General features: G+C 33.0%; 1 protein-coding gene across 2 annotated transcripts in view; it reads left to right on the top strand.

Annotated features, from left to right (window-relative positions):
* Positions 1-18,593, top strand: part of PLCB1 (phospholipase C beta 1) — an 844,697-nt gene that overhangs the window by 656,017 nt on the left and 170,087 nt on the right. For both annotated transcript variants that reach the window (XM_051975942.1, XM_051975943.1), the window contains exons 13-14: positions 13,649-13,733; positions 14,966-15,143. In XM_051975942.1, coding sequence (XP_051831902.1) covers positions 13,649-13,733; positions 14,966-15,143 — 263 coding nt within the window. The remainder of the gene's footprint in view (positions 1-13,648; positions 13,734-14,965; positions 15,144-18,593) is intronic.

Genomic DNA, 18,593 nt, shown 5'->3' with positions numbered 1-18,593 from the left:
CCATCCCTACAACCTTGAATTGTTAAGAAATGCCCTGAGGCAGTGCTTCTACATTGTCATAGAAACTCTCATTAGTGACTAAGGAAGCAGGATTCTTTGGATTGGTTTTCTAGAAGAACGGAGGAGTAGGTGTAGGAACAGGTTCTAGTTTGAACTGCCAACAATCTTCCTTCCTATGGCTACAATCTTATACAGACCTCATCACCATTTTGACATCTCATTGTATTCCTGCTGGCCTTTAATCAGGAAGCTGGAAGTCAGGATCTAAAGGCTTCTAAAAAATTATTTAAATGATATTGCACTATATAAATAGGAACATGACCTATATGGTTGAGAAACCATGATCCCACACAGTTTAGTATTAGAAATTTGCAATGCCTGGCTAAATTTTTATGTAAAATGAATGAGGAAAAAATATACATCCTGTTGCCTAGAAACTTAAAAATCTGAGAAGTCCAGTATTTACTCTGTCTGGTTGACTTTTTATTCCATCTTAAGAAGACTGTTAACCATTCTGTGTCTCTTCCTTTAGTTTTCTTAATATTTGCAAATATTTTTATATTTTATGATGTATTCCCTTTACTGTTTGATTTAGCATAGAGAAGATCATTCAGATTTAGTGGTTTGATATTTAAATTTATCGCAAAATGGGAGGTTTGAAGGGTCTATAACTAAATAGACTGATTTTCGACAATTTTGACTACAGTATATTTATATTTGTTGATTTCTGTTTCTTTATCTTTATTCACATATGTATGCCTGCAAACACAAAATTATATATTGCACAAAATAAGCAAATTGTATTAAAATACAATTAATAATAATTCTTTGGAAATTCAAGGATTCAAATCTGGGGTCTTGGAATCAAAGTGTATGGAATTTACAATATTGATATCACTTTTGTTTCATTCATCAATCAATAGACATTTAAGTAATTTCTATGTGTGAGGCACTTTGCTAAGCACTGAGCATGCAAAGAAAGACAAAAATACAGTCCTTGTGCTTTTGGAGCTCCCATTCAAATGAAAGAAGAAATATGCAAATAATCATATATAATCTATGGACATTTGTATATATGCAAATATAGTGTTTGTAAATGTATAGAGTATATACACTTACATTTATACACATTCATGTGCATATATGTATATAGATATATGCATATATCTCAGGAGAAATATATTCAGGAGAAATAAAAGATAAATTTCCCAAAGAAGGCACCCTTATCAAATAGTATTTAGGAAGTCTATCTTGGCTTCATTTTACTGTTGGGGAATATTTCAATAAGCTTCAGTATTCATTCAAACTACTTCTAAAAGATCCTAAGCATTTACCAGAAGAAGTTAGAAACAGAAATGGGAATGACCTCCTTTCCTCCCTTTTAACCCTCTCTTCTTTTATATTTGTGTCTATTGATAAAATAATGAATGATTCCCAAATTATTAATTTCCTCTGTCCAACTAAATCATAACAATTGCTTCAAAAATAAGATAAACTGCCATCATTTATAATATATATTTCAACTCTATATTCCTGTCAGTAAAATTTTAATGATTTCTCAAAATGTACAGCAAAATACTTGTATAGTCTAATAAGGACAAAGCTTGATTGTAATTATGCAAAATATTAAATTTTTTTTTAAATGATAAAGACTATTATATGTTTTTGCATTCATAAAATACATAATCAATTTTTATTTTAGGTATTTCATTAGATATGACTATGTTACTTTTTAGTAAAAATCATTAGCACTGTATTGTGTTCATGGTATTTATTTACTAAGGTTTTTTTTTATTCTTCTCATCTTTTTATATTAGTTTAATGTTATTAAAGAAAATTGAAATTAGAAAAAGTTCTAATTCTGGAATCAGAACATCATAATTTAGCTCTTAAATCTGTGTCTTACTACCTCTGTAATCTTGGTCAACTCAGTTAACCTTCTTCTATGCCTCAACTCTCTTATCTCTGAAATAAGAGGGTTGAACTAAGCTTTTAAAATTCCCTTCAGCTCCAAATCTATGATTTCTATGATCTTTAGTGTGATCATTATAATTTTCAGTCATATGAGTTGTTTTTTTAAGACATGCATGTTATGTATATTTTCTTTAAAATATTCTGATAACATCAGAGACAACACCTTGCTAAAATAGAAGGTTATGATACTTATTATTCATCCTTACAATGTTATTATCTTTTGTTTTGCCATCATTTTGAGATAAATGGGCTTCTGCTTAAAATTTTTATTTATTCTTCCAGTGCTAAAGCTTTTCAGTCAGTAGCATCCTCTAAAAGCAATGAATTTAGAAAGCTAAATGCACTCAAGACAAAACTATTGTAATGTTTATTTTCATTTGATCAATAAACCTTTTTACCAACAAAGGTTTTTATAGTTCTTTTCAGTAACTATAAGACCAAGGTTTTGATATTACAGATTAATATTAATTTCTGGAATTCTCAAGAAAAGTGAAAGAGGATAATGTCAAAGAATTGTTATTATTAAATTAAACACTATATAATTTCTCATTATATTTAAATGAATATTAAACTGCTTCAGAGCTGGAGTCACTACATGATTAAAAAAACAAACATGATTTTTTTCCGATATTTTACTATATATAGAATTTTAAATTACATATTGATGACACTAAAATAGCTTTGCAAGATTCAGCTTTGAGGTAAGTAGATGGCTCAATGAGTAGCACACCTGCTCTGGAGTCAGTAGAACCTGAGTTCAAATCCAGCCTTAAATATTTAACACTATCTCAGTGTGATCCTGAGCACGTCACTTAACCCCAAATCTCTCTCTCTCTCTCTTTCTCTCTCTCTCTCTCCTCTCTCTCTCTCTCTCTCTCTCTCTCTCTCTCTCTATCACATGCACATACAGAGACCTAACTGTATAAGTCATATGATAACAGGTTTTTTTAGCTCATATTCCACCAGCTTTCTCATTATCATAACTACTACTTTATATTCACATATTACTTTACATGTCACAGAATCTCAGTGTGAAAGGGACTTAAGATCCATCTAATACCATCCATTCCTGAGCAAGGCTCTCAACTATAATATACAATATAGAAGATCACTCAGATTTTGCTTAAAGGCCTTCAGTAAAATAGTACCCACCTATTCTCAAGGGATACAATTCAAATTGCTCTAATTTAGGCATTCTTAACTGTTTTGTGTTTAGATCATTTGGTGAAACCAATTTTCCTCTTGTCAGATGTTGTTTTTTAATAATCGAAAGAAATGTTAAATTTCTATTAGAACTTAATAAAAAAATTCTCCTCTATCTAGACTTCTAGATCCACAGAATCATTGGAAGAGAGGGGGAGAATCATGAACCCCAGCTAATCTAATTGCATTTTTCCTCATATTTATATGCATCTTTTCTATGTTTAAACATTAGCCTTCATTCTCTCCTCTGAAACCTAGCAACAATAAATTTAATTCCCTTTCTGCATGACAGGTTACCAAATAAATCCTAATTTTTCTTTTCTCTTTTTCTGGATAAACTTTTATCTGATCCTTAAATGTCACAAGCTCTAATCTCTGCACAATGCTGGTACCTTGGCAGGTACTCCCAGTTACTTTCAAGATCAAATATAAAATCTTCTGGCTTCTAAAGTCCTTCATAATCTGGCCTTTAACTTTCTTCAAATCTTCTTATGCTCTATTTTTTTTCTATTCACTCTGGCCCAGTATGTGGCCCAGTATCTCCTTACTGCTCTTTGCACTTAAGATTTTATTTCTTATCCCTATGTATGTCTTGTCACTAGTTGCTTCTTGCTCTCCAAGTCTGGAATGTGTTTCCTTCTTATCTCTGCCTCCTAGATTGCCCGCTTCCTTCAAAACTTAGTTTATATCCCAGATTAAAAAGTCCAGGAAGTTTTGTTGTTTCCCTTACTGCTAGTTCCTTCCCTCTGACATTACCTCCTATATAAAAACTATATAAATATATATAGTTGGTTGCATATTGTCTTCTGTTAGAATATGGTATTATGAGAGTATTTTTGCCTTTCTTTATATTTCTAGTGCTTCTCATAATGTCTGGAACCCCATAGGCTTTTAATTAATGCTTATTAACTGATTGATATAATTTTATCATCTTCCTAAAATTCACTATCCAGAACCAAGTAAAACATTGCAGACATGGCCTAACAGGGACAAAACAGAGTGGGATCCTCATGATGCCACTCTAAATTGAAATCTAATTTCCCATTGGTGACTGTGGCATAGTGCAGGGCTTCTTAAACTTTTTCCACTTGCAGCCTTTTTTTGCCCAAGAAATTTTTATAGTATATAGGTTGCATAATTTTGCAACCCCCACATTCAGTTCGTAGACTCCTTATGGGGTTGCAACCCACATTTTAAGAAACTGTGGAGCATTGAGTTGTAAACTTGGAGTCAGGAAGACTCATCTTCCCTCATTCAGATCTGACTTCAGATACTAGCTGTGTTACTCTGGGCAAGTCACTTAACCCTATTTGTCTGAGTTTCCTCTTCTGGAAAATGAGTAGGAGAAGGAAATGACAAAACACTATAGTATCTTTGCCAAAAAACAAACTAAACAAAAAAATCAAATGAAATAAAATGTCAGATGACTGAAACTACTGAAGAGCAGCAGCAGATTTCCATTAACTTTATTACACATTATTTATACTGTTGACTAATGTTCCTATTGTTGTCCAAAAATATCCCTAGATCTTTTGTGCTCAGCCATATTTTAATGAGCCCTACCCTAGCCTAGAAAACTAGTTGGCTTTATTATTATTATTCTAAATTTGAACATAGGTCATTTATTTATCCCGTTAAATTTCATATTTAATTTCAGATTCAGCCCATCTCATTTATTGTCATAAGTCCCTACAGAGATAGGGCAAAGATTCTTAACCTTATCTTACATGAGGCTGGCTGGGTGACATAGTGGATAGAGTGTCAAACCCAGATTTAGGAAGATTCATTTTCCTAAGTTCAAAACTCTCTTCACATACTTACTGACTGTGTGATTCTAAGGAAATCACTCAATCTCTGTCTCCCTTAGTTATCTGTAATGGGAATAATAATAAAATTTGTCTCTCATAGTTTGTAACAATCAAATTAGATAACATATGCAAAGTGCTTTGCAAAGATTAAAGTTCAGTATAAAAACTAGTTATCACTTATTATTAAAATAAAGTGGTTGTATATCTAAATTCTGAGGTCTCTTTCATCTCTAAATCTATGATCCTATGTACCCTAAACCTATATGCCCTAGCTAAAATATTTCCAGTTTTATGGAAGCATCTTAATCATTGACTGAATTTTGGGGGCATTTGAAATCACATCCATTATACACCAATTCATTTTACAAAGGTTCAAAAAGTACTTAATAAGCATAAGGCGTGATGCTAATGCTGTGAAAAAAAAAGAGGCAATAATGAAATAATTTTTACTATTAAGGTCAATGTATGCCATAGGAAGAGATATAACCTTTATGCAAATTAAATAAACATGAAGCATATGCAAAGTAATTTCAAGAAGAGCATACTAAATATGTTAAGGAGGTGAGGGAGAGAAGACAAGGAAAAGCCTCTTTTAAGAGGAGGATCCTGAACTAAGAGAAAAAACATGGAGTTTTTCCTTTTTCTGCAAAATCAGAAAGGAAAAAGATAAAATACTATATACAGGGAACAATTACCAGACCAACATGAGTAGAATATCAGATGAATGAGAGAGAGTAATTTGAAATAAGGCCAGAAAGATAGGTAGGAACCTGAGAGATTTTGAAGGGATTAAAATGCCAAGCTGAGATTTCATATTTTATCTTAGAGGTAATGGGAACAAGGAAGAGGGAGGAAAGCAAAGATGTATTAAGTTCTTACTGTGTACTGGACACTGTGCTCAGTCCTTTACCACTACTATTTTATTTGATCCTTTCAACAAGCTTGGGTGGTAAGTGCTATTATTATCCCCATTTTACAGTTTAGGAAACTGAGGCAAATAGAAGTGACATATCATAGCTAGTGATTGTCTGAAACTAAATTTAGTCAGGGCTTTCTGAGTCCAGGCCTAGCATTCTATCTGCTGCAAAACCTAGGGGAAAAAGAGCATTGATGACTTTTTAAAAACATCTTTAGATCAATAAGGCAACATAGCATATTGGAAAGAGACCAGGACTGAGAAGGAATAAGAAGAACCAGGAGAATTTGATTTTGGGAACTCACCCTTATTAGGGCTCTTAGTTGCACTAGATGAACTCTATGGTGCCTCTGTGCCTTATGATTCCAAGAAAACCTTATTTCTTTAGGTAGCTTCAGAGGAAAAGGATTTCTGTAGAAATAGAGCATGTTTCTCAGTTAGCTAATTTTCAGAGATTCAGAGATTTACTAGAGATTCCAGATTCAGTGTTTTAATGTGTATTCTTTCATGAGCCAAAGCTCAAAATATACTACTACATTCGTAAATTCCCTCCTTCCTTCTTGTTTCATCTCCATGGTAGCTGAGTGTTCATCCTCTTAATGCTTCAGGATTTTTAGTGTCCTCATTGCAATTTTAATGCCTTTTATTACTGCAGTTATAATCTTCTACTGGAGTATTTCTCCCCTTCCTTTTTAACCCTGACTTCTACTATTCATCCTGCTTCACTTTTCTGATTCAGATCACCAACAGATGAACATGTGTTTCTCAGGTGAACAAGAACTACTTGACCCCTAGAGTACAATCTTATTATGGCCTCTGGTTTGTATTTTCATGCTATTTTGTTGAACCTTGACTCGCATTTAAATAGAGCTTTAATGTTTTACAGAAAAGATTTATATATGATATTTCATTTGATCCTTATAGTAATCTTCTGAGGAAAATCAAGCTGACAAAGGTCAAGTGAATTTGGGGGTGGAAGGGGTGTTATACCGTAAATGTTTGAGTCAGAATTTGAATTTAGTTCTTTCTGATTCAAAATTAAACTCACTATCCACTGTACATACTAGTTATCAAGTATAGGAGAATAATTTTCAAATAAATGACCTTCAGGATGCAGAGAATGGATATTCCTTTGGTGTTCCCTACTCTTGCCATTTTCCCTGTGGGTTCCAATGGCCAAAAAGTTGCCAAGCAGGAAAAGGAATAAGCTTTATTTAGCACCTAGTATTTATGAAGCACTGTGTTAAGTGAATACCATATCTCATTTTATTCTCACAATTCTGCAAAATAGGTACAATTATTTGCCCATTTTATAATTGAGGAAATTGAGGCAAACAGGTTAAGTGACTTGCCACATATCTAGTAAGTGACTGAATCAGAATCTGAATTCAGGTCTTCCTGAATCAAGGCCCAGTACTCTATCTACTGCACTAAAATAACAGTGTAGGAAATGGATGAGGATTCTGAAAAGTAGACTAACAAAAAGTAGCCAGACAAGAGAAAGTTGAAAATAAGAGAATATCTAGGATAGTAGAGTATTGGACACTGGCAGACACTGAAAAGAGATAAAGAAGAATGAAGACTGAGAAAATGCTATTAGATTTGTCAACTAAGAAATCATTAGTAACTTTGGAGAAAGCTGCTTTAGCTACATGATGAGGTAGGAACATATATCACGGGTTTGAGAAGTGCATAAGAGAAAGTGGACAGAACAAGTTTTGTTTTGTTTTTTTCCCCTAAGAAAAACAATCTAGGAATAACTTTTGCTAGGAGTTTGATAGGAGGATAGGGGATATTAGGATGCTATTAAAAAAAAATCTTCTTTGTTTTTAAGAATGGAGTAGGTGAGATTTGCACATGTTTCTAGGTTGTAGAGAAGGTAAGTAATTTGAAGATTAGACAGAAGAGGCAATCTGCTAAGCAAGACAGTAGAGGATTGGATCAAAGGTAAATGTAGAGATTTTGACTTTGATAAGGAGAAGGGCTACGTTTTTACATGAAACTGGAATAAATGTGAAGAGAATGAAGAGTTATATCAAGACTTCCGGTGTGTAGAGGAGAAAATAGAGCCTATGGTGGTAGACTAGTATTTTCTCTTTTCCACTGTTTGATTTATTTTCTTCTCTTAATTTCTATTACAAATGCATCCCCAAATACCTTTGTTCTATTTCTCTAACTATTGCTTTTTCCATCTCCTTGTCTGAAACCTCATCCTTCTATTCTACCACTTAAATGTGGATATTCACCAAGATTTTCTAATTGGTTCTATATTCCACTCTCTGCAAGCTTTATTTCTTGACAATCTCTTCTATACTGTGGTTTACCAGATCACCTGTATATTGATTACTCTTAAATCTGTTACTTCATCTTGAAGTTCCCTTTATAGCTCTAATCATGCATTTTCTACCTCCCATTATATATCTTTAGAGATATATTCTGCTGATACTTCAAATTCAATATTTCTAAAATAAACCCCTTCTCTTCCCTGCAAAATCTGTTCTACTCTTGAATTTACCTATCTCTCTTGATAGTATTCCTTCTCTAATACAGAGTTAGACTAGGGTGGTCCTCTCTTTAAATTATCACCATTCATCTCCAAGTCTAGTAAGTCATAAAATCTTTCCAATTCCATTTTAGTAGTATACAACACAGACCACTTTGCCAAATTTTACTGAAAGGGATATATTGGGAAGTTACTACTTTTCTCCTCCTCTGTGAAATGTAGATAGCTTGGGGGTGTCTACCAATGTATTCCTCCAATGATTATCCATTGATATCAATTAGTCAGCCAGAATAATTGGCTTCAAGACATTTCCTCCCAAAGTCCATGATACACACACTATTTTTCTTTTTATAGTATTTAATTTTTCCAAATACATGCAAAGATAGTTTTCATCTAGTTTGCAAAAACATGACAGCAAGCAATCTGATATATATTAAACATATGCAATCCTTCTAATTCATCATGCTGTGCAAAAATAAATCATATCAAAAGGGGGGAAAAACAAGCAAACAGAGAACAGCAATAAAGGTGAAAATGCTGCACTTTGATCCACATTCAGTCTCTATAGTTTTCTCTTTGCATAGAGATGGCACTTTCCATCACAAGTCTAATGGAGTTGCCTTGAATCTCATTGTTGAAAAGAACCAAGTCCATCACAGTTGGCATGACACATTTTCCCACAAGTGTATACAGACAATCTGGGAAAAGTGGGCTCAAACCTCAGCACACAGGGTAAACAGGTAACCTACAGTCCGTGGGCGTGATTTTGTGTTCCATAGCAGCTCTTGTGTTGTGTAGATACAAAAAAGACCCCATGGATGAGAACGATAAGATGAAATTTAATATAAATCATCCCTACTTTTAAAATAAAAAAAAAATCATTGTACAAGATCAGGACAACTAAGTGGAATGTTGAACAAAAGGTTGCATAGAAAAGAATAGCAAAGCACATGCTCCATTCAAATAAACCATTTGGCATGACAGTCAAAAGAATAAATCCATTCATAGGCTGCATTAGTGTATAGAAGAGTAGGCAAGGTAATAATCTCATCAGCTTCTAGACCAGAAAACCTCTGGAATAGTGTGTCATCTCTGGGAGTTTACCCCAGTCTAGAAAGGACATTGATAGTTTAGAGAATATCTAGAGAATTATAAGTAGGATGGCAAGGCCTTAGAGATCACACAAGGATTAACTGAATAATTTGGGTATTGTTTAGCCAAGAAAATAGAAGACTTAGGAGGAACATGAGAACTATATTCAAATATTGGTCAGATTTTCTTCTATAGAAGTGAACTTTGTCTTATTCTGTTTAGAGAGGCCAGATCCAGAAATAGTGGATGGAACTTGTAGTGAGACAAACTCTGATTCAATGTAAAGAAATTGGTGCTATCCAAAAGTGTAATAGTGGCCTTAAAAAGTCCTGACTTTCCTTTTCACTGAAAGTACTTTTTCAAGCTTGTTAAACATTTGTCAAGTATTTTATAGAGAGGATTCTTCTTGCTGTATCAACTGGAATAAATGATCTCTGAGGTCTCTTCAATGATTAAGATTCTGTGATTGTTTTCCCCTCAACATTTATGCGAAAGTATCATTACTTATTTTGAGGACTTTAAAAATAGATTAGACGCTTGTTCAAGGCAACTAAAGCATATGTAAAAGTATGAAGTGATTACAAAGAAAGTTTGTGAAAATCTTATGGAGAATAAATTGGAGTTGCAAGAAAATAGCAGTTTTGTGTAAGTTTTCAAAAATATGATTATGTTTGATCTTCAAACTACAAGCCACTCCTATTGAATGGAAAAAGATATCAAAGTTGATTTTTCCTTGGTGACTATTCTAGTGTTATTTAAATGGAAGAATGGGTGAATGAATAGGTACATGAAAAATAATATATCAAGCACATTATAGAACAAATCTTTTTGCTAAGTACTGGGGATACAATACAAAAGCAGAAATAGCCCCTGCCATCAAGAAGTTAATATTTTAAAATTTTTTTTCAATTTAAAAAATAAAGAAAGCATTTCCACATGATGGTAAAATACAAAAAGATGATTCCACATAAAGCTACACATCTATTATGTGAAAATTCTTATTTCTTTTAAATGTATAATATATTTACCATTTGAATGTTTTTTTCTTCCCTTCTCTCACTCTAGTGATGACTATCATCAGATATGTGTGTATGTATTAGTCTGTGTGTATTGTCTTCATATATTCTTTGTAGTTAATTTAGGTATTTATAATAGTCAAAATGACTTAGTCATTCAAAGTTATTCTTAAAACAATGTTGCTATTACTGTATACAATGTTCTTTCAGCTTTATTTATTTTGCTCTGCATTTTGTGGGTGTCTATCCATTTTTTTTAATCAACAAGTTCATCTCTTTTATAGCACAGTAATATTCCATCACAATCACATACCACAACTTTTTCATCATTCTCCAACTGATGGACATCCCCACAATTTCCAGTTCTTTGCTTCCACAAAGAAATCTGCTATAAATATTTTAGAACACATAGAATCTTTTCCTTTTCTCCTAATCACTTTTGGAAATAGACCTAGTAGTAAGATTAATAGGTCAAAGAGTATAGACAGTTTAATAACTCTTTGGGCATAATTCCAGATTACTCTTCAAAATGAATTGGATCAATTCACAGTTCCATCAACAGAGAATTAGTGTCCCAGTTTTCCCACATCCCCTCCAAAATTTGTTGCTTTCCTCTTCAATCATTTTAGTCAATCTAATAGAGATAAAACATCATTTAAAGTTTGTTTTAATTTGCATTTTTTGTAATCAATAGTGATTTTGAGCATTTTTTACATTACTATAAATTATTTTAATTCCTTTATCAGAAAACTTCCTTTTCATATTCTTTGACCATTTATAAGTAATGATCTGTATTCTTATAGATTTTGCAAGGTTCTTTATATTTTTTAATATGAAACCTTTATCTAAGAAAATTTACAAAATTTTTCTTCCAATTTTTTGCTTTTCTTGTGATCTTGGCTACATTTGCTTAATTTGAATAAAGCCTTTAAATTTAATGTATTTGAAATTACCCATATTATAGTTCACTCTGCTCTCTATCTCTTGTTTACTAATAAATTGATTGTTTAATCATAAGTCTGATAAGTAATATGTTCCATGTTTTTCAAATTTTCTTATGTCTCTCTTTATGTCTAGGTAATGTGTCCATTTTGATCTTACATTCTTATGGAGGAGTCTTAGACATATAAGGGAACTATGGCCCAGAAAGGGCATTTTGATCCTGATGGTAATAGAGAAATAGTTGGATACAATCTATCCAGAAACAATAGCTGATTTGATTTAGTCATAGTTCCTGGTTCTGGAATTAAAGAATTGGGGAAGAAATAGTGTGTGCTTAGCAGCAAGGTGGTTGGCTAACTTGTGGAGAAGACTGCCAGAGAGTAGGGACTGAACTGAAGCATGGCTGTAGATTTCCTATGGAACTGCATTTATTTTGTTTAGCTCTAAAGGATAAAATTAAAAGCAAGGATTGGAATTTTCAGAGGCTTGATATAAGGGAAATCTTCCTAATGATATAGCAAAAGCTGGATGGATTCTTCTCTGGTATGTTGTGAAAAGAATTCTTGTTCAGATATAGGTTTAGCCTAAATGACTTGAAATTCCTCCCAACTGAGATACAATATTTTTTAAATTTAAAAATCCAAATGCCAAAAAGATGAATACTTGCATCTTCTCTAAATTCAAATCTCATGGTTGTATAACTAACTGCTTTCTTAGCTTTTGTTATTAATTACTATTGGTACAATTTGGTGGCTGATTAAAATTTCATTGTTTAAAATCATTATATAATAGACTTATTGTGTATACCAGTCAACTTATATAAATGTTTTAGGGAGCACAAGTGCTTACTAGAAATATATTTGAATAAAATAAGGCACAAACAAAATTAGATTCTTCCAAATCAGAGAATTTATGATAGAAGAAATTCAAATAAAACTGTGCATATTCTTTGATCCAACAAACCATTACTTATTCTATATCCTAAAGAGATCATTTTTAAAAAGGAGGAAAGATCCATATATACAAAAATATATATTAAAAATTATTGTAGCAGCAATTTTTGTGGTGGCAAGGACTTGGAAATTGAGGGAATAACCTAATTGGTTACTCCAGTTGGGGAATTACTGTCCCTAATTGGGGAATGGCTGAACAAGTTGTGGCATATGAGTGCTATTTTGCTATAAGAATACTATTTTGCTATAAGAAATGATAAGCAGGCAGATTTCAAAGAAACTTGGAAAGACTTCCATGAACTGATTCTAAGTGAAGGGAGCAGCATCAGGAGAATATTGTACACAGTAACACTATGATTATGTGATGATCATTTGTGATAAACTTAGCTCTTCAGCAATACAGTGTTCCAAGACAATTCCAAAAGACTAATGAAGGAAAAAGCTTTCCATATCCAGAAAAAGGACTATGAATTCTGAATACAGATAGAAGCATAATATTTTTGCTTTTTTGTTTGTTTTTTCTCTCTCCTTTTCCCTTTTGTTCTGATTCTTCCTTCACAACATAGCTAATATGAAAATATATTTAACATGATTGGACATGTTTAACCTATTTCAGATTGCTTGCCATCTTGGAGAGATAGGAAGGGAGAGAAGGAAGGAGAAAAATTTGGAGCTCAAAATCTTATCAAAATGAATGTTGAAAAATATCTTTACATGTAATTGGAAAGAATACTATTAGGTGGAGGTGTACAGAGGATTGCTGTCACTGTTGTTGGAATATATAGCAGCCCTAGCAGACAGGTCCAATCCAATGTAATATATATTATCTGATAGTTAAAGAATTGTTCTCGGTGCTTGGGAGCAAAGGCAAAATGGAAATCTGCCTTCCTTCCTCATGCAGTTTGCAATTTACTGTATAACGAAGATATAAATAAGGAATGAGAACCTGTTATCCTTTAAATGTCTCCACAAAAGCAGGTGTCTATTTCATTTCTGTTTATGTACAGCTCTTTTGTAGCCACAAAGGGCCATTTATGCCTTTCTCATTTGCATTCTGTGAGACATTATCAAGTAGGGATAATAATAGCACAATAAATTTCAATGAATAAAATGACTTAAAATGAGATGAGAAAACGACTTTTTCATATGGTGAAAGATATGAAATTTCTTCATATCCAGACAGCAACTGAAATAAATATCATTTCTCTCCTTTCTTTTTCCTTGTCTCTCTTTTGTTTTAGTCCTAAACAGCAAGCCAAGATGGCGGAGTATTGCAGACTAATATTTGGAGATGCACTGCTTATGGAGCCATTAGAAAAATATCCAGTAAGTCATTTTTACATTTCCCCTTTGAGATATAGAAACCTACTTTTGATCAGGAGAAGGAAGAAAGAGATCTGAGAAATGTATGTTTTGTTATCTTAATTCTCCCTTCTGTATCCCTCCTAGGAAGATAGAGAGAAAAAAAGGATCTTATTTTTCTATTTTTCCAATATTTTCCTTTATAGCTATACTTGTTTTTGACTAGATTGAAGAATTCCTTAGCACCTGAAAGCAGCCAACATAATAGCCAGAAGCCTCACTTCAAAATAAAAATAACCAGATCCACTTGAGAAATGTATATTTGCACTACAGGGTACAGACGGTAGTGTCCCTGGCCATGTGTTGTCTTCTCCTCACTTCTTCATCATTATCATCTGCTTACTATGGTAATGTGCTGAGTTGTACAATACTGTGGTAGCATCAGCATAATAAAATAAAATAAAAATCAGAATAAAAATTATTGCCTCCCCCCAAGCATAAAATGAAGCGAAGCTATTGAAAGAAGTCTTAAGTTTCATTACCCTGTTTCTTCTTCTTCCAACATATGAACATCTTAAGAATAACTTTATATCAGCCCTCTGTTCCCTAGCTACAGGGTATGAGGGAATAGCATTTGTTTAAACACTCTATCTTCTGAATAACTTACATAGATGATACTTGCCAGTGTTGTCTAATAGCTCATGACAAATCGATTTTATCAAACAAAATTGGTTTTCCCATTAGAATGAATGAATAAATGAATAAACAAAACTTGTCAGTTATTTACTATGTAAGAGGCAGTATGTCAGAATGATTAGAAAGCTAGCATCAATGTCTAGTTTCAAGTCCTAGTCTGAAACATTCTGGTTTCCATGACTTCAAAAGTCTTAACCTCTTGGTGTTTTAAGTAACTCTAAAATAAGTTGCAGAGAAGGTGCTTATTGGAATAAGTATTTTCCTTACCTGGGAAACCCTTCTAATAATGAAATCACTAATCTAATTGGGTAAGACAATGATTAAAAATAGACTTCTCTTCATATGAACTTGACAGTGGGCAATAGGCAATTCTTTGGGGATGCACAAAATCATCCAATTGTTTGTTTTTGTTATTTTCATCTCTTTTACAGACAATATCACACTTGCCGCTATTAAATACTGAAATACTAATTGGCTAAGGCAATTGTGTGTGTGTGTGTGTGTGTGTGTGTGTGTGTGTGTGTGTGTGTGTTAATGTGTTCTCTTCTTTTTTATATTAGCTTGAATCTGGAGTTCCTCTTCCAAGCCCTATGGACTTAATGTATAAAATTTTGGTAAAAAACAAAAAGAAATCACACAAGTCTTCAGAAGGAAGTGCCAAAAAGAAGCTATCAGAGCAGGCATCCAATACTTACAGTGATTCATCTAGTGTGTTTGAACCTTCATCTCCTGGAGCAGGTAAATCACTTGAGTCACAGAATATTATAGCTTGGAGGCATTTAAGGGAATCATCTCACAACAAACTCATTTTTTCATAGGTGAACAAACAGAGAATCAGGGAGTTTGTCTGTCAATCAACATGCATTTTTTCAATACCTATTATGTGCCAGTCACTGACGAAAAATACAAAAATTAAACAGTCCTTGTGCTCAAGGAACTCCTTGGATAAAGCTATGAACCTTAATATCATGGCAGAACAAGGATAATCACTTTCTCATTTCACCATACTACCTAATATATGGAAACCAAATTTGATACTTATAGTCAAACTCATCTCAAAAAACAATTTTCTGATTTCAGATAAGTAACATTAATTTCTATTCATACATGCATATGATTGTTTGTGTATATATAAATATGCACACACCTATACATATATGTATGTGTGAGAGTCTCTACTCATTAGTAGGGAACAATGCCTACTTCTCTGTAAGGGGTAGGGAATTGCTACACCATACATATTTTGGAGATTTTATATAAATATATATATATATATATATATATATACACACACACACACACATACATACATACACACACACGAAGATCCCTGCACCCTCGTCACCCTCCTTTAATTTGGGCATACATACAAGGAACATTAATACACACTTTCAGGCATTTAAAAAAAAAAGCAATTGATCTTTAATATAATTTCAGGCTCCTTTAGAGCAGCAATTACCTAAATAGTGATTAGAGTGTTGTACTCAAAGTATGATCATTAACTCTGGAAGGTGACTTGAAACTTATTTGCATTTTATAGTTTTTCCAAAGCGGAAAAAAAAATAGAAAAGCTAAATGAATTATCTACCAAGGTCATGGTTTACAACATTCATTCTTGAACTTATACCGCTGTGCCAAACCACTGACTCTTGTTGTAAATTTTGTTTTCTCAAGGGGAAAGAAGAGAAAATGGTGACCCAGTTCTCTTGGGCTGTGTGTCATCTAGACTGATTGGCAGTACATGAATTTTTGCTATCAAAGTAAAATTAATAGCCATAGGAACTCACAAGGGGTATTTTGTTGGGATTAATGGATGTCTAAAATACTTAGCCTAGAGATTTATTTAAATAATGCTTATTTTAGGTGTCTACTCACTCCTTTAGTTTTTTCCATTTGAAGCCTCATTTGGCCATTTTGGTTTCTATTATCCTTTTTTATGAATAAAATGCTTGTCACCAATTGTTAAATTATTTCAGCTTTTATCGTATTTTTCCTTCTCTCTCACCAAAGATATCCAAATGTATTTTTGGGAGAGGTAGGGGGAAGATGTTGTTTGTTCTAAATGAGGCTTCTCTTAAAGCATTTGGAAAGGAATAGTTTTTGCAGACTGCGTATTTCCTCCAAGGAAAACCTTACCCTGTGAAAGATAATAGCTAAAACAACCAGTGCTTCATGTTTATGTGGGTGAAGATTTTTCACCATCTGCCTCTCCTACCATTAACTAGGTTTCCTTGGTCTTATTAACTGAATGCATAACATAAATAATGAATTTCACAGGCAGTGAACATTATTGCTTAATACAGAGAAAGAGCAACAATCTGTTAGTAATTCGGTAGATTTCGTAAACTAGCCCCTAGCTGATTGTGTAACAGCACATAACCCCCCCTCCCAACACACACACTCCATGGAAATTTTTGGACTTTTGAATAAGGAGGTAGACTCATAAAAGAAGAACATGCTTACTAATTTGGCATTTAGATGGTGGATTTTATCTTAACTAAAAGCACACATAATTTGTAAAGTCTGAAATAAGGTCGATTCCATGTTTTTACTACTACAAACCTTATTCCACTGACGCAGTGGGGATGTGGGGAGACATCAATCAGTCTTATTTTAGTCCAGCACTTCAAAGCCCTGTGATTGTCCTGGTAGAAGATAATCTTGCCATCAAAGAAGATTGTAAACACTCTGTGACTTGGAAAAGTCATTCTTTGAGAGTTTCTATGTTGTTGTTGTTGTTGTTGTTGTTTTTAATGATCATCTGTAGATGAGACATTAGATAGTTAACTTCACAACTGACAATCCATGACTAGATTTGTGATTTCCAGCTTGCAGGATCTGTAAGTTTTGACTTTGCTGCCTTAGCCTTCAACACTCCAGAACATCTTTCTCTCTCCAAGGGTTTTAGGTATGACAGGAAAGGGGAATTGAGGAGTGGGACTATGTAGATCAGGGTCAGGAGTTTCTTAAATAATCAAGGTAAAGGGAGTTAGAGGTATACAGGAATGCATTTTAGAGATCATCTAATATAAACCTTTCATTTTCTAGTTAAAGAAACTAAGGTCAAGAGAGGTAAAGGTGACTTGCTCGAATTATGGGTATGTATGTAGTAGGCCACAGATATCATGTCTTCAGATCCTAAGTTTTGTGATTTTCCATTATAATATACAATCCCCATTGTGCTCCTCATTTTAATCTTGGACTTCTCTTTAGCCTTCTTCCAGAGCCACAGTGAGGAAAACAATGATTCTTATTTCATATCTATAACTCCTATGGGATGAGAAAATCCTCCCTCCTCTATATGAGCCCAAGATTAATATTGGTTATTATAGGTGAATAAGGATCTTCTCATAAAGCCCTTCTATAAGGTTTTCTTAATAATGTAATTAAAAATTGATCAGTTAACATTGAACGTTGGTTGAGAATTTGGGGATTACAAAAAATTAAGTATCTTCTTGATTAGAGCTAAACTAATGTTTAAATTCCATAATTGAACAGACATTAACAAAGCACCAACCACAAAGCACTAGACTAACTGTTGACAAAAGAGGTAGATTCACAAAATTTACCCCTGTGGATTTTATGGGAGATTTAAAGTTGTTCCTAGGCATAACACTTTCATTTGGAAAACAAGTATGTGACAGTTAGCACTATTGGGATAAATCCTGTATAACCTGATTGATTGTAGAAATCTTTCCCATTTCATATAATATTCTTTGATATATATAGATATAGATATCTATAGATATATAGACATAGATATTGATATAGATATAGATATATGTATGTACACATAAGTATATATAAATATATATGCACATGTGCAATGTATACAACCATATCATATATATATACATTATATTATAGATATGTGCATCCCATACATGATATATAGATATTATATGGGTAGGTATATGCATTACATACATTTATACATATAAATATGTGTATATATAATAATGGAATGATCTGTGTATCTATCATGCATTGCAATATGTGCATTATACAGATGTGCATGACATAGACATGTACAGCACATATTATATAGGTATTTACACATGTGTGAGATATACAAATAGAAATAATGTGCATCCATGTATGAATTATATACATATATGTTTATACACACACACACATATGTATATGTCTAATACAGATCTGAATAAGTAACAAACTATAGTTTTATCC

This window comes from Antechinus flavipes, chromosome 2 (genome assembly GCF_016432865.1).
Source record: "Antechinus flavipes isolate AdamAnt ecotype Samford, QLD, Australia chromosome 2, AdamAnt_v2, whole genome shotgun sequence".
Classification (NCBI taxonomy): Eukaryota; Metazoa; Chordata; class Mammalia; order Dasyuromorphia; family Dasyuridae; genus Antechinus; species Antechinus flavipes.
This window is presented reverse-complemented; position numbering and strand designations above follow the sequence as displayed.